The 24,489-nt window shown below is 39.6% G+C and overlaps 1 protein-coding gene across 8 annotated transcripts in view; it reads left to right on the top strand.

Annotated features, from left to right (window-relative positions):
• FILIP1 (filamin A interacting protein 1) overlaps window positions 1-24,489 on the top strand; it is a 114,161-nt gene that overhangs the window by 58,300 nt on the left and 31,372 nt on the right. For 3 of the 8 annotated variants that reach the window (XM_070733075.1, XM_070733074.1, XM_070733073.1), the window contains 3 exons: window positions 2,034-2,060; window positions 3,932-4,102; window positions 7,322-7,500. In XM_070733075.1, the coding sequence (XP_070589176.1) occupies window positions 2,034-2,060; window positions 3,932-4,102; window positions 7,322-7,500 (377 nt within the window). Of the gene's footprint in view, window positions 1-2,033; window positions 2,061-3,931; window positions 4,103-7,321; window positions 7,501-13,945; window positions 14,079-16,355; window positions 16,462-19,537; window positions 19,843-24,489 lie in introns of those variants that run through there. The other 5 variants (XM_070733077.1, XM_070733076.1, XM_070733080.1 and 2 more) reach the window with 4 other exon arrangements.

The following is a 24,489-nucleotide window of genomic DNA, read 5'->3' as shown; positions in this document are numbered from 1 at the left end:
CATTGTACACGACCCAGAGTCTGGGCGACCTGGCATTAGCATCTTTCAGTCTCGAAAGACCATGGTGTCATGCTCTGGATTACCCAGAGCATGAAGCCTGGGTAGGTTAGCATGGAGGATAGACTGTTACCCAAGCAGCAGATCCCCCCTCTCTACATCTCTGAAATAATCCAATGGAACGGCAAAGGCCAATAGGATTGGTTCCAGCTACGTCACAGGAGTTATTACAACGCGGTGGTATGCAGTCACAAACTGCTTCCGAGACACTGGCTCTGGATTTTGCCTCAAGGTTTACTCCTGAAGCCTTTTCCATCCTTCCGAGGTGGATAAAGCCACAAGGCAGTGCAGGTTTGCAGTCAGAGTTTCCCTTCTCCTAGTGGTTGACCTGGGCGTCTTTCGTGTCTTGCCGTGCTCTTAGCATACCACATTGCTTGCAGAGGCCGCCTTCATTGACCTATTCTAGTAGGCTTCATCTGCTCAGTCCACCAGAATATTATCTTCACGTGTTCGGGATAGACAAGTCCCATGGGCAGCCTATAAGTGTGTTTGTAAATAGATAGGTAGATAGATAGATAGATAGATAGATAGATAGATAGATAGATAGATAGATAGATAGATAAATAGATAAATAGATAAATAGATGTAAGTAAGTAAGTAAGTAAGTAAGTAAGTAAGTAAGTAAGTAAGTAAGTAAGTAAGTAAATAAGTAAGCCGCCCTGAGTCTACGGAGAGGGGCGGCATACAAATCTAATAAATAATAATAATAATAATAATAATAATAATAATAATAATAATAATGTAAGTAAGTAAGTAAACAAACAAACAAACAAACAAACAAACAAACAAACAAACACTGCACAAGTATGTCCATGAAGCCAACAGGAATTGTGTACTCTTTCCTGGGCTACAGTGAATTCTAATTAGGAGTCAGAAAATGGCGTATCATTAAAGGTGTTAGTACAGGGTACATGGTTGTTAGGGATTGCCATTGTAAACTGCATATTGTACACTTGTACCAAACTTGTACTTAAAGAGTTAATGTGCACTCAAAGAGTTAACTTGTACTTGACGAGTTAATATTCAAGGCTGTTTTGTCACTTCCTTATTGAAGCTATAAAAGCTCATTATTTTGCTCGGTCACTTCCTTTACTTTTGCCTGAAAGAGGGGGAGTTGTGTTTACGCTTTGTGCGTATCTTCTTGTATAAGCTTCGTGCTTATTATCTATACAGTGTTCCCTCGATTTTTGCGGGGGATGCGTTCCGAGACTGCCCGCGAAAGTCGAATTTCCGCAAAGTAGAGATGCGGAAGTAAATACACTATTTTTGGCTATGAACAGTATCACAAGCCTTCCCTTAACACTTTAAACCCCTAAATTGCAATTTTCCATTCCCTTAGCAACCATTTAGATTATTACTCACCATGTTTATTTATTAAAGTTTATTTAAAAAAATATTTATTAAAGGCAAATGAAAGTTTGGTGATGACATATGACATCATCGGGTGGGAAAAACCGTGGTATAGGGGAAAAAACCCGCGAAGTATTTTTTAATTAATATTTTTGAAAAACCGTGGTATAGACATTTCGCGAAGTTCGAACCCGCGAAAATCGAGGGAACACTGTATTGTATTTTAGCTTCGTGCTTATTATCTATATTGTATTTTAGCTTTGTGCTTATTATCTATGTTGTATTTTAGCGTTGTGCTTATTATCTATATTGTATTTTGCTTTGTGCTAATCTTGTAATTGCTCAGTGCGTATTATTCTGTATTTTGCTTCGTGCTTATTCTGGATTGTTTATATTTTGTTTATATGTAAATAATACTTATTTAACTAAGTCTGTGTCTTGGCTTTATCACACACCCACGCTCTGTTAAAATTCTCTGCTCGGTGTTGTCGAAGGTTCATAGCCAACAAAAGGTATGGTGACCAATTGGATTTCCTACCCCACTTACTCTCCCCTATCATAAAAAGTCATTTCTGTCTGCTTGGCCACCTCAGTAGCCTAGCAATTTTTTTTCTCTTGAATTTCAGCAACAATGCCCTGTAACAAAGATGGAGGTAACAATATTTTCATTGGTATCCCTGAGATGAAAAGAAAAGACCATTATTAGGTGTCATTCTTGTATCCTTGGTGGTAGACAGCTAAGAATATAACCCATTTAAACATAGGCACCATTCAATGGATAGTTGTAAGTTTACTAAGTCCGTATTTTGGTGTGAATTGTAATATGACAAATCTTGATTTGTGCCCTCTGTCCCACTTGTCAGTTTATTAATAGTTTAACAGCTGTGGTGTAACAGGATCGGCTATAAGATAAAGTCGCAGCCGGTTCCCTCTCATCACCACAATGCATTGTGGTCATCAATTCAATGGCCCAATTTCTATGTTCTAAACCAGGGGGTGTCACACATATGGCCCGCAGGCCACATCCGGCCCACAGGGGTGCTTAGATCTGGCCCACCAGGCCACCCTGGAAACAGCAAAGGACCTCTGCCAGTGAAAAGGGAGCCTGAACTTTGGTTTTGTTGGCAGAGGGCTAGCAAAACAAACTAAAAATAAAACAAAAGGAGAAATGTTTCCCTGTTTTGCATTTGGGCATGCAAGAAGGGACAAGAAAGGAGAAAGAGGAAAGAGGAGAGAAAAAGAAAGAGAAAAGAGAAAGAAAAAGAAAGAAAAGAAAGATGGGAAGAGAGCAAGGAAAGAAAAAGAAGGAAAAGGGAAGAAAGAAGAAGGAATGAAGAAGAAGGGAAGGGAGGAAGGGAGGAAGGGAGGAAGGGAGGAAGGGAGGAAAGAAGGAAAGAAGGATGGATTTAATGAGTGAGTGAGTGTCTCAGGGAAGTCCTGCCTTAGCACAGGTGACCCCAACATGTATGATGTTGAGCTGGCCACACCCATCATGGCTACACCCCTCCAGGGCAAACACGACCCTGATGTGACCCTTAATTGAGTTTGACACCCCTGTTTTAAAGGATTTTTCCCACTGGCTGAACAAAGAATAGTTCAGGAACCAGTCATTAAATCTGTGAGTCATCTGCGGAAAAGGAGGAGCAGTATGAAATTGTTATATCTACTAGTTGCTAGTGAGGCTGTTACTAAATGGTGATCAGGGCTGAAACATGCTTTAATCCCTGATTAAAGGGATTAAATGGAGGCATTATGTATCCTAACTCTGTATAAAGTCACATGTACAACAGCACACAAAAAACCTGGCACAATAAGATACCATCTTTTCTTTGGCCCACGAATCTGTAATTTTGAAATATATGGCTTTTCAAACATGGAAATTAATTTTTCCTATTATAGTTAACAGCAGTCAATCAACATACCCTTCAGATTCTTTTTATTCCAGTCTTTTCCACTGCCCAGTTGCGTTGAGGCTCTCTCTTCCAGAATTTAACTCTTAGCCCACACTGAATGTTATGGAAGTACAGTACACACAAACTGGATGCATTTACTGGTGTCTTCTTTAGAAACCTTAGACAGGATCATTTTCATACCATGCAGTGGTGGGTTGCTTCTGGTTCGGACCGATTCTTTAGGACCGGTAGCGGAAATTTACCACCGCTCACCAAACCAGCAGCGATGATCAGGAGTCCAAGGTCTCAAACCGGTCCTCTGGTCGCTGCAGCTTGGGGGGAAAAACTCTCTGTGCATGCACAAAGGCTTTTCCGGTTACAGTTTCGGAGGCTCGGGTTTGTAAGTGAAAAATGATTCTTGAGAAGAGGCAAAAAAAGCTAGAAAAGTTCATAAGTAGAGGCATTCTTAGGTAGAGGTACCACTGTATCTGGTAAATCTTAATAATTCAGGAGATGCACTTTAGAGCACAGCACTGTGTTGATAACGGAAAAGCAACAAAGAACGCTACTATTTCACAATAATGTTGACTTAGTGTTAGATTGGTAATAATACTTGAAGTCTCAACTTGCAGGCCAGAGATGATGTGATCCATATGCTGAAGACCGAGAAAATCAGGCCTGAAATCCTAGAGGCACATTATGGTTCTGCAGCTCCAGAGAACGTCCTCCGAATATTGCATAGAGACGCCCTCCTTTCCAAAGAGAAATCAGTAGACGATGTTTATGAAAAGCCCATTTCAGAGGTGAGCACTTTTGAGGGTCCTTTGAATGTTTTTCTTCAACTTGCATTCTGCTGCTGGCTTTGAGCTATCATTAAAGGGTATTAATATCAGAAACTCCCAAAAGCAGATAGCAAAAATGGCAACCCTACTTCCAGGGAAGGCATCCAATTGATAACTGTAATTTCACTTGGCAAGATTTATCTAGCTCTGAAGTTGAAACTAGGATACTGGAATGTTGTTGTTGTTGCTGCTGCTGCTGTTGTTGTTGTTATTATTATTATTATTATTATTATTATTATTATTATTATTATGTCAGTACAACACAGCAAACGAGATCACTATGCTGGATTTCGTATTTAATCACCAGTCAGGCGCTTCCCAAGCACCTAGGGCTGCGTGATGTAGCGGCGAATTATGTTTGCCGATCCCAGTAAAGCAGCCTTTTGCAATTGACAGATGGAGATTTTGTCAATTCCAATGGTTTTCAAATGTCCGCTGAGATCCTTTGGCACTGCGCCCAGTGTGCCAAGTACCACTGGGACCACTTTCACTGGCTTATGCCAGAGTCGTTGCAGCTCGAATTATAGATTTTGTCAATATTATTATTATTATTATTATTATTATTATTATTATTATTATTTATTAGATTTGTATGCCGCCCCTCTCCGAAGACTTGGGGCGGCTCACAACAGTAATAAAAACAATATAGTAGTGGAACAAATCTAATATTAAAAAAAACATATAAAACCCTATCATTATTATTATTTTTTTTTTTAAAGCCAAACAGCACATTCATACCAAACATAAAACAAAGTATAAAAAAGCCTGGGGGAAAGGTGTCTCAACTCCCCGATGCCTGGCGGTATAAGTGAGTCTTAAGTAGTTTACGAAAGACAGGGAGGGTAGGGGCAGTTCTAATCTCCGGGGGGAGTTGGTTCCAGAGGGCTGGGGCCGCCACAGAGAAGGCTCTTCCCCTGGGGCCCACCAAACAACATTGTTTAGTCGACGGGACCCGGAGAAGGTCAACTCTGTGGGACCTTATCGGTCGCTGGGATTTGTGCGGTAGAAGGCGGTTCTGGATGTATTCTGGCCCAATGCCATGTTAGCAATTTTAACATTCCTCAATAGCCCAATGCAACAGAAAGCAAACCACAATGACATCTGCATAGAGTTGAATCTGCTCCAGCTAGCAGAGGCTTGATAGAACTTCTCTATTGCACACTTGTGTATAAATTACCAGCTGGCTTGGCATTTGCAGGCCTATTTCCTGACATGATTATTTTCAGGATGTCCCCTTGTGACGCTTGTCAGTTTTCATTAGAGAATCAGGAAGAGGTTTCCTGATCAGATCGGTGAAATTGAAGCAATGGCTGAGAAATCATAAGCCAAGATTGGGTGACCTAGATAGATGATTCCAGGTTCCTCCAAATGACCGGGGATGATGGAACTGGCTGAATACTTGTAGTTGCTTTATTCATAAAGTAGAAATACAATGAGATTCCTATGGATGCCTTCTTGTGAGAGATGTTACTGGTCAGAAAACAAGAGGAAAGGGAATGTTCTCATCAAGCTTTCAAGTACAATGTCCCCTTGACTTTCGTAGGAGATGCATTCCGAGACCGCCTGAGAAAGTCGAATTTCCTGGAAGTAGAGATGCGGAAGTAAATACACTATTTTTGGCTATGGACAGTATCACAAGCCTTCCCTTAACACTTTAAACCCCTAAATTACAATTTCCCATTCCCTTACCAACCATTTAGATTATTACTCACCATATTTATTTATTAAAGTTTATTAAAAAAAATATTTATTAAAGGCGGACGAAAGTTTAGTGATGACATATGATGTCATTGGGTGGTAAAAACCGTGGTATAGGGGGAAAAACAGCGAAGTATTTTTTTAATTAATATTTTTGAAAAACTGTGGTATAGACTTTTTGCAAAGTTTGAACCCGCGAAAATTGAGGGAACACTGTACATGTTTACTCACAGTTTGCACAATATCTTGCTCAAGAAGGCATCCATAGGAATTCACTGTATTTCTACTTTATGAATGAAGTAACTATCTTTAAAGCATTCAGCAAGCTCCATCATCCCCAGTCATTTGGAGGAACCTGGAACAGCTCTCGCAAAGCTCCAGACCTGGAATATTGCATTCAGTTTTGGTCGCCACGATGCAAAAAGGATATTGAGACTCTAGAAAAAGTGCAGAGAAGAGCAACAAAGATGATTAGGGAACTGGAGGTTAAAACATATGAAGAACAGTTGCAGAAACTGGGCATGGCTAGTTTAATAAAAAGAAGAACTAGGGGAGACATGATAGCAGTGTTCTAATATCTCAGGGGTTGCCACAAAGAAGAAGGAGTCAACCTATTCTCCAAAGCACCTGAGGGTAGAACAAGAAGCAATGGGTGGAAATTAAACAAGGAGAGAAGCAACTTAGAACTAGGGTGAAATTTCCTGACAGAACAATTAATCAGTGGAACAGCTTGCTTCCAGAAGTTATGAATGCTCCAGCACTGGAAGTTTTTAAGATGTTGAATAACCATTTGTCTGAAGTGGTGTAGGGTTTCCTGCCTAAGCAGGGGGTTGGACTAGAAGACCTCCAAGGTCTCTTCCAACTCTATTATTCTATTCTGTGCTGTGCTGTGCTGTGCTGTGCTGTGCTGTGCTGTGCTGTGCTGTGCTATGCTATGCTATGCTATGCTATGCTATGCTATGCTAGCCTAGCCAGCGGTGGGCTATGAGCTGGAAAGCTAAATTGCGCTCGCCATCATGGCTCGTAGGTTTTTGCGGGACCAGCATGATTTTGCTGCTGCACCTGTGGAGGTAGCAAAATTGCAGCTGTAGTTTGGCAAGGTTTTACCTGGGGTTCCGTGAGTGATTTTGCTACCTCCACAGGTGCAGCAGCAAAATTGCGCTGGTCCTGCAAGAACTTATGAGCCGCAGTGGCGAGCGCAATTTAGCATTCCGGCTCGTAGCCCACCGCTGAGCCTAGCCTAGCCTAGCGTGGAAAGCTCATTCGTCAAATAGCTCAATGCAACCAAAATGCAATGCAAACGAAATGTAAACATCTTTCCTCGGTAGTTAGTTAGGACATCCAATATGATGAGCTGGCAGGTCAGGGAAAAAAACCCCAAGCACATTTCTTTTCTGTACGAAAAATTCCTGGTTGGGTAAATTAATCCAAGTCATCCAATGATCTATTGCACCCCATCCCTTTTATGTTTCAATAAACCAGCTGGACAGATTGGAAGACAAGCAGAAGGAAACATATCGGCGCATGCTTGAGCAGCTTCTTTTGGCAGAAAAATGCCATCGACGGACCGTTTACGAGCTGGAAAATGAGAAGCACAAACACACGGATTATATGAACAAAAGCGACGACTTTACCAACCTCCTAGAACAGGAGCGTGAACGGTGAGCTTCAAATACACACTGTGGGATGAAATTTCCATTTCAAAAGTTAATTTTGCCTGGCTTTTTTTTGGGGGGGGGGGTTATCTATAGCATTCTAGGGGGAGATATAATTTAATATTTTAAAAATATTTTTCCATACAGATAGTCCTTGACTTACAATCCCATTTGAGCCCAAAATTCCCGTTGGTAAATGTTCTGCCGGCGTGTTTCAACCGCCCGTAATTACAGGGTAATTAGTCCAGGAAGACACACACCACACGATAAAAGGAAAACCCAAAAGTTTTTATAAACAGAAAAACAGAAAAAGCTCCCTTTTTAAATGTCAAAGGGATTTTCTGGTACACACAAGGCACAGGTTAAATGCAATCCAATTGCTCATCCAATAACTGGGAAATTGAGTCCAATTCTAAAGTCCAGAGAGTCCACACACAATCTTGAACTGCACAAAAACCATGATCTTGACGAAACAATGAATCAGATAAACTGCCATGAGGCTGAAACACCAGGTTGCACTTTTATCTGTAGCACTAATTACAGCAGCCCCACCCAACCACAGGTGGCCTCATTTTCTCTTGTAATAATCCATCAGTTGTTGTCTCCTATGCATCACTCTACACATGCGTGGATGTGTCATTAATTCTTGTTCAGAATCCAGGGATGATACAGATGATTGATCTCCTCCTGGGCTGTCTGCCAAACTTCCCTCTTCCCTGTCACTCACGCTTCCTTGGTCAGAGGAGGCTTCGTTGGCAGATTCCACCGGGAGCAAAACAGGGCTATGGCATGTGGATGTTTCCCCCACATCCACCTGCACATTCCTTGAGGCAGGAGCTGGGCCAGAGCTAACCACAACAGTAAGCAAGGAAGCTATTAAGTGAGGTTTTGTCCCATATTACAACCTTTCTGCCACAGTTGTTAAGGGAATCGCTGCAGTGGTTCAGTGAAACATGTGTCATTGGTTATCACATGACCAAGTGTTATATATATATGAAGCAGTTGTTGAGTGCCCAAATTTTAATCACATGACCATCAGGATGCTGCAACAGTCAAGTGAAAAACCAATTATAAGTCACATTTTTCAATGCCGTTGTAATTTCAAACCAACGCCTGTAAGTTGAGGACTACTTGTATATTAGTCTCACTATAAATGAAGCCTTCCAATGGATCCCAATTTAGTATTAACTGCCTGCCATTAAATTCAGAACCTCAGATTTTGTGATTAATTTATGTAAGCACAAACTTGGTGGTGCAGTGATTAGAATGCAGTATTGCAGATTAATTCTGCTGACTGCCAGGAATTTGATCCACACTAGTTTCAAGGTTGACTCAGCTTTCCATCCTTCCAAGCAGTGATGGGCTCCTACAGGTAGGATCAGGTACTCAGAACCGGTAGAAAAAATTTGGTCAGGTATGCAGAACCTGTAGAAATTGATTTTTTTTTCTTTTTTTCCCTTCTGGGCTCTGGGTATGTTTTCCCTATCACAGTAAATGAGGTTGAATGTGTATAATTTTGGAAGAGCTGTGCCTGCATGTTTGTATGTACATACACATACAGTTTATATTGTAGATAATATATATTTTTGTGTCCCTCTGTGTAATGTGTATGTACACATATGGCATATATACACAGAATTAAATAGTATATTTTGGATGCTCAGTAATAGTAAATAGATAGGGAAATTGCATCTCTTTGAGATGAGGAGAGGCCAGGCACCCTAATCCAAGCCCTTGACATGAGTGACGTCAAGTTGGTTACCTTTAAGTCAGTCCCATGACCTTTAAGCCACTCCCACCTGGTCACATGGCCAGCAAGCCACCCCCACCCACATTGAGGTAGTGAAAATTTTTGCAGCCCTTCACTGCTTCCTAGGTTGGTAAAATGAGAACCCAGATTGTTGGGGGCAATATGGTGACTCTGTAAACTGCTTAGAGATGGCTGTAAAGCACTGTGAAGCAGTATATAGGTCTGAGGACTTTTGCTATTGCTAATAGATGTTTAAAGAGTTGGCTGTATTTTAATTATTTTAATTCCTCAATGTGCTCTGGAATTGCTGAGGAAAAGGGAAGTATTCAGACAGAAAGTTTTAGCTTTCCTTGACTTAAAACAGTTCATTTAGTGACCAAAGTGACAATGTCACTTAAAAAAGTGATTTATGACTGTTTTTCACACTTATGACCATTGCAACATCCCCATGGGTACAAGAGGCCAGGCGAGGTTAAGTGCCCCTCGATGTGTGTGACATCAAGTTGACCACGCCCACTCAGTCACATGATCACCCAGCCCCATCTACCCAGTCAGTCATTATAGCAGAGAACCAGTTGTTAAATTATCTGAAGATTCATAATCATGTAAACAAATCTGTGCTTGCAACATCCCCATAGCCAGGTAGAACGTCAGTGTCTCAGAAGTGATTAAATCAGTTTTCAGGATTTTGAAACTCACATTTAGAAATACTGGAAGTGCTTAACAACTTCAAAAAGTTATCTTTATTGGGATGTACCAAATAATGACTGGAAATCAGTCTGACCATTGAAAAAAAAAAGACTTCAAGTGGCACAGATCAATCAGAAACAAGATATGTCAAGTTAAACAGACAAAAATAATGCTATTATGAGTCATTGTTAAAGGAATTGCCATAAGAGTTTAAAGAGAAAGTTCCTAATAGTTGTATTTATACTTTGAGGACATATCTAGTCTCAAAATACCTGCCAGATAACAGTTATTACAAATTATTACAGTTTCTTAATAATTTGTTATGATGGATTTAGGTTGTTGCTGCCTCTTTCTGAGCTGTTTTTCAACTTCCTGATCAAACCTGTAGTTGTGGTACTCTCTGCAGTTCTTCCCTCCAAGTACTAACCAAGTATTAAGCTGCTAAGCTTCTAAGCCAAAGAAGTGTCAGCCAGGTTCTACTGCTGCTGACTTTTACTGATATATATTTTATAAAACAAATCATAATTTCCCCCAATGAGTTGGGAGAAGCATTGGATGAAAATTACCAACAGCTCTGTTAGAAATCCCTAATCCCTATCAGAATTACAATGTTAAGAGTTTTCTACAAATGGGCAATCATAGTTTGTCTAACTGTGACACATGTGAAGCCAACACACATGGTTGAAATTTCAAATCTAGAACACTGGATTTAGTAGTTAGTTTTTGACTCCATAAATTTTTGAAGCAAGCAAAGGCATCAAGTTTGTTTCATTGTGGAAGCAAATGTTTGAAAATGCCCAGTTTTTCAAAATGTTAATTGAAAGAATCAAATATAAAATGCAATTGTGTGCTTTATATGTGAAGTGTATTTTTACATGCAAATACCTTTTGGCTTCATTTTCAGGCATTTTATATTTGAGCTGCAAAAATTTGGATAACCACTAGATGGATGTAAAAGACTACTTTTCTATATTCTTTTGATAGCCCCCCCCCCCCCCCCAAATCTAGTGGTTCTAAACCATGATTCAGCCTCATAACAATGATTATAAGATGGTCTTTGGTTCCCACATTCTCACTTTCTTTCCCTGATATAGCTGCAAGCTATTTTCATAAATAGCTTCAATGTACTGTACTTAATACTTTAAAATATTTGTATGTGTGTCAAGAATCATAAGGTACAACACTTAATGACAGTTCGGGTACAAATAAGCAATCAAATCATATTAGGAACCAGTCAATATAAATTGAAAGGATACAAGCAACAGAGTTACAGTCATTTGTGGAAGAAGATGGGTGATGGGAATGATGTGAAGATTAATAGTAGTGCAGACTTAGTAAATAGTTTGACAGTGTTGAGGGAAATATTTGGTTAGCAGAGTGAAAAAACTTTTCTTGTGTTCTGGTGTGCAGTGGTCTATAACGTCGTTTTGAGGGTAGGACTTGAAGAAACTCCTTGTGATCAGGATGTGAGGTTTCTGTAAATATTTTCACAGCTAGCAGAGCACTCGGTACCCCTCAACACTAGCGACATTGAGGTGGCCATGCCCACTATGCTACACCCACCATGGCTCCCCCAAGGTCAAACACAACCCTGATGTGGCCCTCAATGAAATCAAATTTGACACCCCTGCTGTAGTTCATGTTATTTGTTTATTCGTTTGTACTTATAGGCCGCCCAATTCTTTTCAGACTCTGGGCGGCATACAACATAAAAGCAATGTAAAAGACAGTATAAAACCCATTAAAATGCATTCATCCTTAAATGGCCAAAACATGGTGGTGTCAAACTATCCTTGGGCCCACACCAGCCAGCAAAGCCAGGTTTTAATGGCTTTCCGGAAGGCCAGTAGGGTGGTGTCAACGGGTTGGGGGGCGGGCAACTGGTCCTAGAGAGCCGGAGCTGTCACAGAGAAGGCCCTCTCCTGCAGTTCCACCAACCAACACTGCCTGGCTAATGGGACCCGGGGAAGGCCAACCCTATGGGCCCCTACTGGTCGCAGGGAGCTATGTGTCAGAAGGCAGTCTTGAAGATAGTCTGGCCCTAAGCCATGTAGGGCATTATATTTTTATGGATTTTAATTTCATTCAGAGTTTGACACCCTCCTGCATGTACGTAAGAGCTTTCAGCTGTGCTCCTATCATACTTAAATGGTGAATAGAAAGGAAGGAGATAGGAAGTGACTTGTATTCGTTTGGCGGGACCCAGGGGAAGAGCCTTCTCTGTGGCGGCCCCGACCCTTTGGAACCAACTCCCTCCGGATATCAGAGTTGCCCCCACCCTCCTAGCCTTTCGTAAGCTCCTTAAAACCCACCTCTGTCATCAGGCATGGGGGAATTGATACTTTCCCTCCCCCTAGGCTTATAAAATTTATGCATGGTATGCTAGTACGTATGATTGGTTTTTAAATTGGGGTTTTAAATTAACTTAAACTTAAATATTAGATTTGTTTACATTGTACTATTATTGCTGTGAGCCGCCCCGAGTCTGCGGAGAGGGGCGGCATACAAATCTGATTAATAAATAATAAATAAATAAATAAATTCCCTCAATTTAATAGCATACCTTCATATGTACAGTATCAATGGCCGTGTTACTTCATCATGCTTCCATTTGACACATGGATTGGTGGGAAACCAAGGCCAGTGACTTAGGTGCATTTAATGCAGACTCCAAAACCAAGAATAGGGTAGAGAAAAATCTTATTTTAAAAGTCTCTGGGTGTTTTTAAAAAATAAAAAAAATGTTTAAATATTCCTAACCTGAAAATTCCCTTCTTAGGTTAAAAACCACAGCTTGTGATTTCATTAGCTCATTGTCCCTGAAGCTCTGCTTTTTACTTAAAACAGCTGGCTCCTGAGAGTAAGGGGTGGGGGAAGGAGATTAATTTCTTCCAATACAAGACTGAAGGGGGAAGATGGGAAAATCCATGTTAGCCTGTTAAATCTGGAGCAACCCACTGGGCTGAATCCTCTCCCCCTCTGAAGAATGTGTGATCTTCATCATCAAAGGGTCTAGGGAATTCCTACCACCATCTCTTCTCTCTTCTATAGAACTTGTTTTTCAGCCTCCCAGTAGCATCTTCCTCCCTTCCCCTTCTCATCCCAGCACCCCTAGCAATGAAAGCATTGGCAAGCTTCTCTCCCGAGCTTGTGCTGATACATTCCATGCTGCTTCAGTCATCCTGGTGCTGGGATGGGGCTTGGCTGCTGTCCTGGTGATGTCAGTGGGAGGCCACATCACCTGTGCAGAAAAGCCATCTGCAACTCATCAAGAGCACCAAAAACCCTGGAGCAGAAATTATCACCCTGGGTTAGCGCATGTTGTGCACGATTTAAATAAACACCTTTTTTTTAAAAAAAAAAAGGAAGGGAACCAGGAGGGGGTGGAGGAGGAAGACTACCGACTATCATTCTTCTCCTTCCTAACTGAGGCTTACCGAACTAAATGGGCTGAGATTTAAACTGAGCTCATGCAATGTTCTATTCAGCTTGGATTGCTGGCCTTTGCATGCCGTGGTGTCACGATCAATTTTGAAAGCTTAGTTTCAAATTAGGGATGGTGAAAGGAATAGGGGAGAAGGGCTTTCTCAGATAATTATAGGATTATTAATAAAGCACAGAAAATGACGGTGCTCTTGTTACCATGAAATTCCTAGCCGCCTGTCATATTTCTGCTCCATTCGAGTCTTCATCAGGGAAGGGGGGGAAAAGAGCAAGGAAGAAAAATGTGCGGCTTTGCCCTATCTAAGTTATGTGGTTGGGTGGTATGACAGAGAATCCTTGGAGATTGAAATTGGTGCCAGAACGCATTTGCAATGAAGGCTGTTCTATAGGATGCTATAAAGGAGCCTGTTTGCAGATTCTCCACTTCTGGAAACATCCATTTCAAATCAAAACTTTTATTCATTCAAGAATAAAAATCCTGCAGCTAGTGGAAGAGAAACCAGCAATTTCTGTATCTATATCCCCACACACCTTTGGGTCCTTAACACCTAATTCCTATTGGGAGGTCTTCACTTAACTCTTCGATTAACCCTTTGAGTCCCAGTGGCAATTTACCCCATGATACATTTGGGACCTTTCCCAAAAGCTGAGCTGAAGTGCTATGAACTGAAGTGTTATGAATCGGGAGAAAACAACACTGGTATGAAATTTGCTATATGCCGCTTTGTCAATCTCTAGCCTCTACTGCCTATTTATCAAGTTATTGTGGTTGTCTGACTTCCCTCTAAGATAATGGATAACAAAGCCTAAGAGATATTATGTATTTTGAGACTGTTTTTGAATAATGTTAAAATAAGAGGGAAAATACAACTACAGTGGAACCCCGACATAAGAGCTGCTCTACTTAAGAGCAACTCGAGATAAGAGCTGGGAGGGGAGAGATATTTTTGTTCTAGTTACAAGCCCAAATTCGAGATACAAGCGCCAAGGAGCTGTCTCCTGAAGCCAAACGCTAACTTCCGCGTTCGGCTTCAGGAGACAGCTGCGAAGCGGCGCGCGTGTTTTAAAAGGTTGCAGCCGGCCTGGGGGGCTCGGGGGGGTGCTTGCAGCTTTCTTTCTTGCTCTTTTTCTTTCTCTCTTTTACCTTCCCTTCCTCTATTTCTTCTTTTCTTTCTCCTTCCCACCTTCTTCCCTCCCTCCCTCCCTTCACTCATTCCTCTCTTACTCTCCCCTTTCATAAGTTTCCTTGCTTCCTTCCTCTGTTCCTGTCCCTTCCCTCTTTCCTTCCTTCCTTCCCACCCTCCGTCCATTCATTCACCCATTCCTCTCTTGATCGCTTAAAGCCGGTCCCTGGTGCAAAAAGGGTTGGGGACCTCTGTCCTACAGGATTGGGTGGCAGAGAAGTTGAACATATGTAAATTTAAAAGTTTAAGAAAGTTTACAAGTTAAGTGAAAGAAACTTCATTAATCATTTATATGTACATGTACATTTCTTCATTAAAAACATGTCTTTCTGCATAATTTAGACTAACTTTGTGAGTTTTTTGAGGGCTGGAACCAATTAAAATTATTTACATTAATTCCTATGGGGAAAAGTCGTTCGAGATAAGAGCTGCTCGACTTAAGAGCCCAAGTCCGGAACGAATTAAACTCGTATCTCGAGGTACCACTGTACTGTAATAAGGTTTTTCTTATTCCTAGGCTAGTGATGAGATAAAAATAAAGTTAGCCGCTCTTGGCTGTTCAGGTCTGATAGCCTTAATATCAGAGTTTGATGGTCCTATGAGAAATGTAATTGAGAAAAAGCTCTTATATTATCTTCAACATGGTCCAGCCATTTTTGAAGTGATGTAGGGCTGGTCTTCATTATGGTTAGATTGATACAATAGTGGTTAGATCTTTCTAGAAGTTCACTCTATAGGTTGCAAACGTCCAGCTAATTGATAAATGGTTCACGTTTACTACATGTTTTTTTCCCTTTTTCTGTTATCTAGTAATCATCTGACTTCTTTGTAATTCAGTCTTTACAGTTGTTATTATAGCCACTCTTTAAAAGGGCCTATGGTTTACCTGGGCGTTTGACTAGAAATTTTAAAAAATGACTTACCAAATAGAAGTTGATCTTCAAGAAAAAATGTATGAAATAGTCTTTTTTATCTATCCTGGTTTAAGATTTAAAGTTCTCTTATTTTGCTTATTTCTTTTTCTCCTTTAATTCCAAAACATCCAAAAGAAGAGTCAGGCATAGCAAGGCAGATATTGTGTGAATTAATTTTGAATGCCATCATTCAACTACAGTATAATAAAAGTTTGTATTAATTTGGACCAACCTGGTTTTCTCTGTAAAGGAAGTATTTACAAGCAGTTTTTAAAAAGATTTATCTGGTAAACTTTTAGAAGCTGCCAACTTAAAATCCCCAAATAATTCTTCATGTAGTGCAGAGGTGGGGAACTATGGCCCCTTTATGACTTCTAGATGGCTGGCTCAGGAATTCTGGGAACTGAAGTCCCCAAGTCATACATGCAAGGGCCATCAGTCTCCACCCCTGATGTAACATAACCTTCTACATGTTTCCTCGGGAATAAGTGTTGCTGAGATCTGTGTATGTTATTGTCAAGTACTGTAAGTTCCTTATAGTAGTGATGGTGAATTTTTTTTGGCTCAGGTGCACAAAAGGGTGCATGTGAATGCCCACATCCATAATGCAATGCCCTCCCCACACACATATGGCCAACCCCCAGCTGCCCCCCCCCCTGCATGTACACAGGCCTCACTCAAGCTGTGGAACTGCCCTACTACTTAACTTCAGTGGACCTGTCCTATTACTTGCCTTCAGATAGTTGCAATCAGGCCTCCCACACCTTGGCCCATTTCTTCTGCAGCCTGTAAGGCTTTCCTGAAGACCTGTGTAGCCAATAACAGAGCTCTGGATCGATCTGGAGCTCTGTTATCAGCTGCAGAGACCTTCAAGGAAGCCTTGCTGGCGGCAGCAGAAATGGGCCAAGGTGTGGGAGGCCTTGCTACAACTGACCTAAGCTGAAGAAGTTACTGAAGACCTCTGACAGTGAAAAGAAGGCTGGGGGTGAGCACACAAGTAAATTTCCAGTTGGGCAGGCTGTTTTCCTGAAGCCTGGGAAGAGCGAAAGGGGCCAAAAAGAAGCCCCCAAATCAGCTGGCCAGCATGCACATGTGTGTTGGGGCTGACAAAGGGCAATGTCTTGCATGCCCTCAGAAATGGCTCCATGTGCCACCTGTGGCACACGTGCCATAGGTTCCCTATCATTGACCTTATGGCTATAACCTGAGGTCATCTTTAAAGCAGGCTCATAGACCATGCTCAAATCATAAGGTATTTCGTTAAGTGCCGAGGTCTTCAAACTTGGCAACTTTAAGACTTGTGGACTTCAACTTCTAGAATTCTCCAGCTAGGAGTTGAAGTCCACAAGTCTTAATGTTGCCAAGTTTGGGGACCCCTGGTTTAGTATATGTGCAAATCGTGTTTAATAGGCTATGTGAGCTCAATGCAGCGTAATTTATTCAAGAAACATGGTTCTAAGCCATAATGTGTCTTTCGGTTTCCCTTAGTGTGATGGTAATCGAAAGCAGTGATTGGGGTCTATAGACTATTACTTATAGCTTAGTCTAATGCATTAATTTTGCTACTATGGCTTATTACTCTAACTATAAATCAAGCCATGGTTTAGAACCATATGTCAACACAACAAGAGCAATAACAACTGAATAATTGCAAGCTCATATATTATTAAATAAGAAAAAAAAAGGCACAGGTTACAAATCACAGCCTCAAAACAGTTCATAATTTGAATTCATATATCAAAGTCAACACAGAGTGGTTTTTGGATTTGGCCAATACCTAGGTTCAAAATATATCTTAGTCAAGTTTAAATAAATAATACATAAATAAATATGCCAAAGTAATGGGCAATCATCCCAATAACTGGCAGTATTTTACACTCTCTGTTATGAAAGAAAACTAAGGAAAGTCAAACTTGAAGACTTACAGTGACTTAGGGCTCTAGACCATTGTTTCCTAACCTTGGCAACTTGAAGATACCTGGACTTCAACTCCCAGAATTCCCCAGCCAGCATTCGCTGGCTGGGGAATTCTGGGAGTCGAAGTCCAAATATCTTCAAGTTGCCAAGGTTGGGAAACACTGCTCTAGACTGAATGGGAAAATTTAAACAGACCATCGCACAAAAAGATCAGAATGGTAATCAATAATAATGTGGAGTCACCTTCAGTTCAACTCAACTTGAGAGTTTAGCTTTAAAGTTGGGATCATTTTTATCATAGGTGTACTGTAAGATTGGAATCCAGTGAATATATTCCCAATTTATGAAAGATATGTAAGCAACCCTGCTGTTCTGTTCAGGTCGTATGCGACCCGAAGCCAAGTTTGAGTCCCCTGTAAAACATTTTCCCTGCATATCTGAAACTTGAAATTTCATGACTTTTCATCATTTCAGGGGTTCTCTCTATGAGAATTTTTTTGGGGGGGTGAGAGGCTTAGTTTTTGCTGGGAAAAAAAAGTTACAAATCTTCTGTTCGGGTCACATACGACCCGGACCAAAAACTCTTCATTTGAAGTGCTTATGTTTGGTCAATTTGAAAACTTTTTTCACTTGGAAAGTAGTCTGAACATTTCTGCACACAATGATATGAAAATTGAAATGAAAAAAGTAAATCTTATTGGTTTATTTTGCGAATATAATGCATGCCCCCCCATTTTTGTGAATTTTTTTCAATTTATGGATAGTTTTGCTTGCAAAATCCATTCTATTTTACTAAAGTTGGTGTGGGATTGGTAGCTTGAACATTTCTGAATATAAGAAAAATATAAAGGAACTGAAAAAAAATGAATCTTATTGGTTTTTTAACATCAGAAATAAGCCCCCCCCCTCGGCTGCTTGCATCCATTTTCACTTTTTATTTTTTTATGCTCCAAATTCAAAATATTCTTTAAAATCTTAGGTATTCATTTACTCAATTTAACAATGCTGATCATCAAAAAATATTTTTGGGGTGGTGGCTAATTGTTTTCTGGGCAAAACAAAATCATCACTTCGAGTCTGTTTCTGTTCGTATATGACCGGACCAAAAATATTTTTTTTAGGTACTTGAATTTGATCTTTTTGAAAACTTTTTCAACTGGAAAACTAGTTTGAACATTTATGAACATAATGATATGAAAATTGAACTGGAAAAATTGAGACATATTTTTATTTTGATCAAAAAGCCCCTCCCCCCATCCTTTCTGAATTTCGTGTCAATTTCTATTTTTTAAGGCTACAAATCCCTAAGGAATTTTCCCCCAAAAGGTTTGATATACTAAATTGAACAGTCCTGAACATAAGAAAAATATAAATGAACTGAAAAAAATGGTTCTTATTGGTTTATTTTTGCCACAAAAGGGCCAGCCCCCTCGGCCTTGCTGTGTGCCATTATTGTCACTTTTTATATATATTTGGCTAGAAATATTTGGAATATCCTTTTGAAACAATCCTGAACATAAGAAAAATAGAAATGAACTGAATAAAATGATTCTTATTGATTTATTTTTGAATATAAAACCATATTGTCTTATACTCGAGTTATAAGCCGACTCGAGTATAAGCCTATTTGAGTATAAGCATGGGGGCCCATTTATGTGCAAAATAAACCAATATGCATCAATTTTTCCAGTTCAATTTTCATATCATTATGTTCAGAAATGTTCAAGCTACCAATCCCACACCAACTTTAGTAAAATATAATGGATTTTGCAAGCAAAACTATCCATAAATTGAAAAAACTTTCACAAAAACGGGGGGGGGGCACATTTATGTGCAAAATAAACCAATAAGGATTAATTTTTCCAGTTCAATTTTCATTCCATTGTGTGCAGAAATGTTCAAACCTGTTTCCAGGTGAAAAAAGCTTTCCAAAAGACCAAATATAAGTACCTAAAATGATCAATTTGCAGTCCGGGTCAAATAGACCCGGGAACATAAGATTAGGGAGTTTTTTCGAACAGAACAGCAGGGTTAAGGAGCAGGCTTTCCTAAGGAAAAAAAAACACCATTCCTGTCACTTTAACAGTAACAGAAATACAATTAAGCAGTCCTCATGAATAGGGAGTTTCATCAGCTGCCTGCCTGCTTATAATGAAGGCTATAAAAAGCACGGAAAAATTAAAGTTGCTACTTCCTTGTAAGAAGCACAGGTCATACAACTTGGCCGCTCTTTTGCCTATCTACAAAGTAGATTAAACATAACACTCATGGCCTTGAAGTTTTAATTAGGCTGGACAATGTAAGGCCTGTTAGATATTGTTCAACTCCAAGTGCCAAGATTTCTAGCCAGCCTAGAAAAAGGCAGGACGCTGGAAATTGTCGGCCGGCAATTTGTGGAAGACTTTCTGCTGACCTAATACATATTTGAAATGATGATCTGAAGAAACAGGTATGTGAATGTCTTAAATTGAAGGGGAGGCCATGCGGCTTTACTGCCCCCAATTAAGTAAATTGTGTAACCCGGAGATGGGAATTGTGGAACTACAACTCCCAACATTCCTCGTCTTTGGTCATTCTGGCAAGATCTAGCAGTATCAAAAATGAAACTTTGGCAGTACGTGTAGTTGCGCAATGGAAAATGGTTTATGTTTTATTGGCACAGCAAACTATTTTGGGGATGAATTTTAGAAATTAAGGCACTCAGTCTTCTTTCCAGGCTCACCACAATGCAAAGTTCACTCAAATATTTATACTACACTATGCAATCAGTGAAGGGCTACCAATTTTTTTAATAGCACACTGTGGGCGTGGCTTATGCAGGATGCCTTGCATTTTCTTTCAACATCTTTCAGTGCAAATTGGGTGCTCTGGGGTGAGGCTCCATTTTCGCTACCCTACTGCGTTCCCCACCCCCATCCAGGCAGCAGCCCACCATACAATCCTCTTTCCCATTGCTATCCTTCGAGAGAAAGGCGATAGAGTCTGGTATGATCAGAATAAACATTAAATTTTTGGCTGGCCACATTTTTTTTACCATGTGATAGAAAAACAACTGTAGTAGCATAGAAACTTCAATAAAAAGGCAAAAGGCAAAAACGCACGAATCCCAGCGACCAGTTGGGTCCCACAGAGTTGGCCTTCTCCGGGTCCCGTCAACTAAACAATGTCGGTTGGCGGGACCCAGGGGAAGAGCCTTCTCTGTGGCGGCCCCGACCCTTTGGAACCAACTCCCCCCGGATATCAGAGTTGCCCCCACCCTCCTAGCCTTTCGTAAGCTCCTTAAAACCCACCTCTGTCGTCAGGCATGGGGGAATTGACATTTTTCCTCCCCCTAGGCTTATAAAATTTATGTATGGTATGCTAGTATGTAGGGTTGGTTTCTAAACTGGGGTTTTTTAAATTAGCTTAAATTAGATTAGATTTGTTTACATTGTATTACTGTTGCTGTGAGCCGCCCCGAGTCTGCGGAGAGGGGCGGCATACAAATCTGACTAATAAATAAATAATAAATAAATAAATAAATATTTACTTGCCCTAAACACATAAGCAGAATGACTAAGGCTATAGGCAAAAAAGTAGTGGGAGCATGAGTTACTTCCAACCTCTTGCCAGGTTCCCCACTTATTTTTCTTGTAGAAAGAACACAATGGCAGATAACATTGGAAATCACAGAGTCTATGGGCCAGGCTGCCATGTTCACAACTGTAAAAGCACTATGAAGCGGTATTTATCTATTTATCTATCTATCTATCTATCTATCTATCTATCTATCTATCTATCTATCTATCTATCATCTATCTATCTATCTATCTATCTATCTATCATCTATCTATCTATCTATCTATCTATCTATCTATCTATCTATCTATTTATCTATTTATCTATCTATCTATTTATCTATCTATCTATCTATCTATCTATCTATCTATCATCTATCTATCTATCTATCTATCATCTATCTATCTATCTATCATCTATCTATCTATCTATCATCTATCTATCTATCTATCATCTATCTATCTATCTATCTATCTATCTATCTATTTATCTATTTATCTATCTATCTATTTATCTATCTATCTATCTATCTATCTATCATCTATCTATCTATCTATCTATCTATCTATCTATCTATCTATCTATCATCTATCTATCTATCTATCTATCTATCTATCTATCATCTATCTATCTATCTATCTATCTATCATCTATCTATCTATCTATCTATCATCTATCTATCTATCTATCTATCTATCTATCTATCATCTATCTATCTATCTATCTATCATCTATCTATCTATCTATCTATCATCTATCTATCTATCTATCTATCTATCTATCTATCTATCTATTTATCTATTTATCTATCATCTATCTATCTATCTATCTATCTATCATCTATCTATCTATCTATCTATCTATCTATCTATTTATCTATTTATCTATCTATCATCTATCTATCTATCTATCTATCATCTATCTATCTATCTATCTATCTATCATCTATCTATCTATCTATCTATCTATCTATCTATTTATCTATTTATCTATCTATCTATCTATTTATCTATCTATCTATCTATCTATCATCTATCATCTATCTATCTATCTATCTATCTATCTATCTATCATCTATCTATCTATCTATCATCTATCTATCTATCTATCTATCTATCATCTATCTATCTATCTATCTATCTATCTATCATCTATCTATCATCTATCTATCTATCTATCATCTATCTATCTATCTATCTATCTATCATCTATCTATCTATCTATCTATCTATCTATTTATTTATTTATTTATTAGACTTCTATGCCACCCTTCTCAAAGCAACTCAGGGCGGCTGGTGATATACAGTATATCTATATAAATCTAAATGCGATTGCTCTTGCTACAGTTATAATAAATATTAGGAAAACCAAATAACCGCTCTCCTATCCCAAAGAAGCTGATTGGCTAGATTTGTTTTTCTATTTCTATTTATCAAATGCCAAAAAAAAGGAATGAAGCCTACTTTTATCCCTGAATTGTAATCTGATTTTATTCTTAAACCATGGATCATTAATGCATAGTTGTCATCATAGCTTTTTTTGAAGAAAAGCACTACCTGTTATAAATAAGGGTCGTCCCCCCATAAGTGTAATTATTCAAATTCCATTCCACCTTGTGCTGCTCTTAGACTGATAATGATTTATTTCCCCCTGTGATTCCACTTTCTTATGTTGATTCGAAAGGGGAGCCCAATGCTGCTTAAGCTGTATGCTAAGTGGAACTGGCTGGAATTCAATGAGTTTGGAAGGAAAGGAGCAGGAGAAATACACTTCTCTCTGGTTCTTGTCTCTCCCCCCCCCCCCCCTCTTTGGTTAAACTTTTCTCTAGCCAACATTCTCCCTTGCTTCCCAAAGTAGAGAGGCTCCACCCCCCCCTCTCTGCCCAAAGTTAAATCTGCACAATAATGAGCTGTACAAGGGAGGGATGACATCACCAGTAAGTGGTCCCAGGCTGTTTTTGCACAACATCCACCTTTCATTGTTCCGATGACATGACTGGAATGTGATGGCTAATTCCCTGGAGAGCAGGGCCTGGGCACCAGCCTGACTCTTTGCGAGGGAAGGCGAATAGAAAGGGCCGCTCAGACTAACCAAAAAAAAAAAAAAAAGGTAAGGAAGCTGCACCGTGTTGGGGTTGGGTTGCGTGCTCGTTTTTTCCTTTCACGTTGCTCCCTGCCGGTGAACCTTGGGGGCTTTTTTTGTGCAGGCATGTGTGTGAATGAGAATGCTTGGTAGGGAGAGAGAATCAGCTGGAAGCCTTCACATTTTGCGGTAGGAGGAAGAGATGCTTGTTAAAGAGGATTGTGCACAGCTTAAAGAGGAGGGCCACAGTTTTTTAAAACCTCAAGCCCCAAAGATGTTTTTCTTTTCCCCCAAAGAGGCAACTGGACTTTTTCTGTTTTTGCTATGAAGACGTTTCGCTCCTTACCCAAGAAGCTTCCTCAGCTCTGGAAAAACCTCAAGTCTTTTCTCTTCTGCTGAACCCCGGGCAAAGATCAGGAAGAGATCTTACAGAGTCATCTCTGGGAGGTTTTGATTTCAAAAATCAAAAGTGAATTGAGAATGAAGGCTTTTTGGTGACTACTGGGGAAAAGTTTTTCTTTGGTTCTCGAGCGTTTTGCCCCAAACCCTGTCCGCACTGATCAATTCTTGTCATGCAAACTGAAAAGTTGAAATAGCTCGGGCTTCCCTAAGCGTTTTCTGTTTTGAAGATCTTAACTGATGGATGCCTCCGAGGAAGTCAGAAGAACTACTTTGCTATCTTACAAGGAATATTTTTGAGTAACTAGACTAGTTCTTCAACAACACTTTAAATGCTTCCAATTCCATTAGCCTAGAAGAGTATTAACATACATGTGGTTTTTTTGGTAAATAATGTTTATTAATTTTTCCAAGTTTTAAAAAAACATTTCTATAGTTTAATACAGATCTGAGCCTGATTTCTTACGTTTGTTACATTTCTCATATCACCCCTCTATAGATACATATATTACATTACATGTTTATATATTCCTTTTAATACATCCTTTCACATTTTATCCCTGTCTTTATCTTTGTTATCAATCCAATCATACCAATTATTTCAGATCTCATAATACTCTGAGTTACTACTTCCCTTAATTCCCCTAGCCTGAAAGAGTATTAACATACCTGTTTTATTTTACACACAGACATTATTCCTTCTGATCAGAGAGATTTGGGGCCACTCTGAGTCCGTTTTGGAATGAGTGGCATATAAATATAATAAATAAATAAATTACTTAAAGGCTCATGGAAGGTTATAATAATTTTGCTGAAGCTCAAAAGGTCTGAATCTCTTTAAGGACAAATAACCAAGGAAAACTCCTACCCATCCATGTATACTGACTTGTACCTAATGAAGGAAGATGAATCTATGTGTACTTAAAGTCACTCTAAAAAAATGTATATATTTTTTATTGTGTTGTGCTGGTGATGCTTTCTGAGCACCAAGAACCAAACAGTTTAACCCAGAACAATGGACAGTTTTTCTCACTGCTTTTTCCATCTTTTTTCACCT

Source organism: Erythrolamprus reginae, chromosome 1 (assembly GCF_031021105.1).
Source record: "Erythrolamprus reginae isolate rEryReg1 chromosome 1, rEryReg1.hap1, whole genome shotgun sequence".
NCBI classification, from domain to species: Eukaryota; Metazoa; Chordata; class Lepidosauria; order Squamata; family Dipsadidae; genus Erythrolamprus; species Erythrolamprus reginae.
Note: the sequence above shows the minus strand (reverse complement) of the source record. Positions and strands in the feature narration are given on the sequence as shown.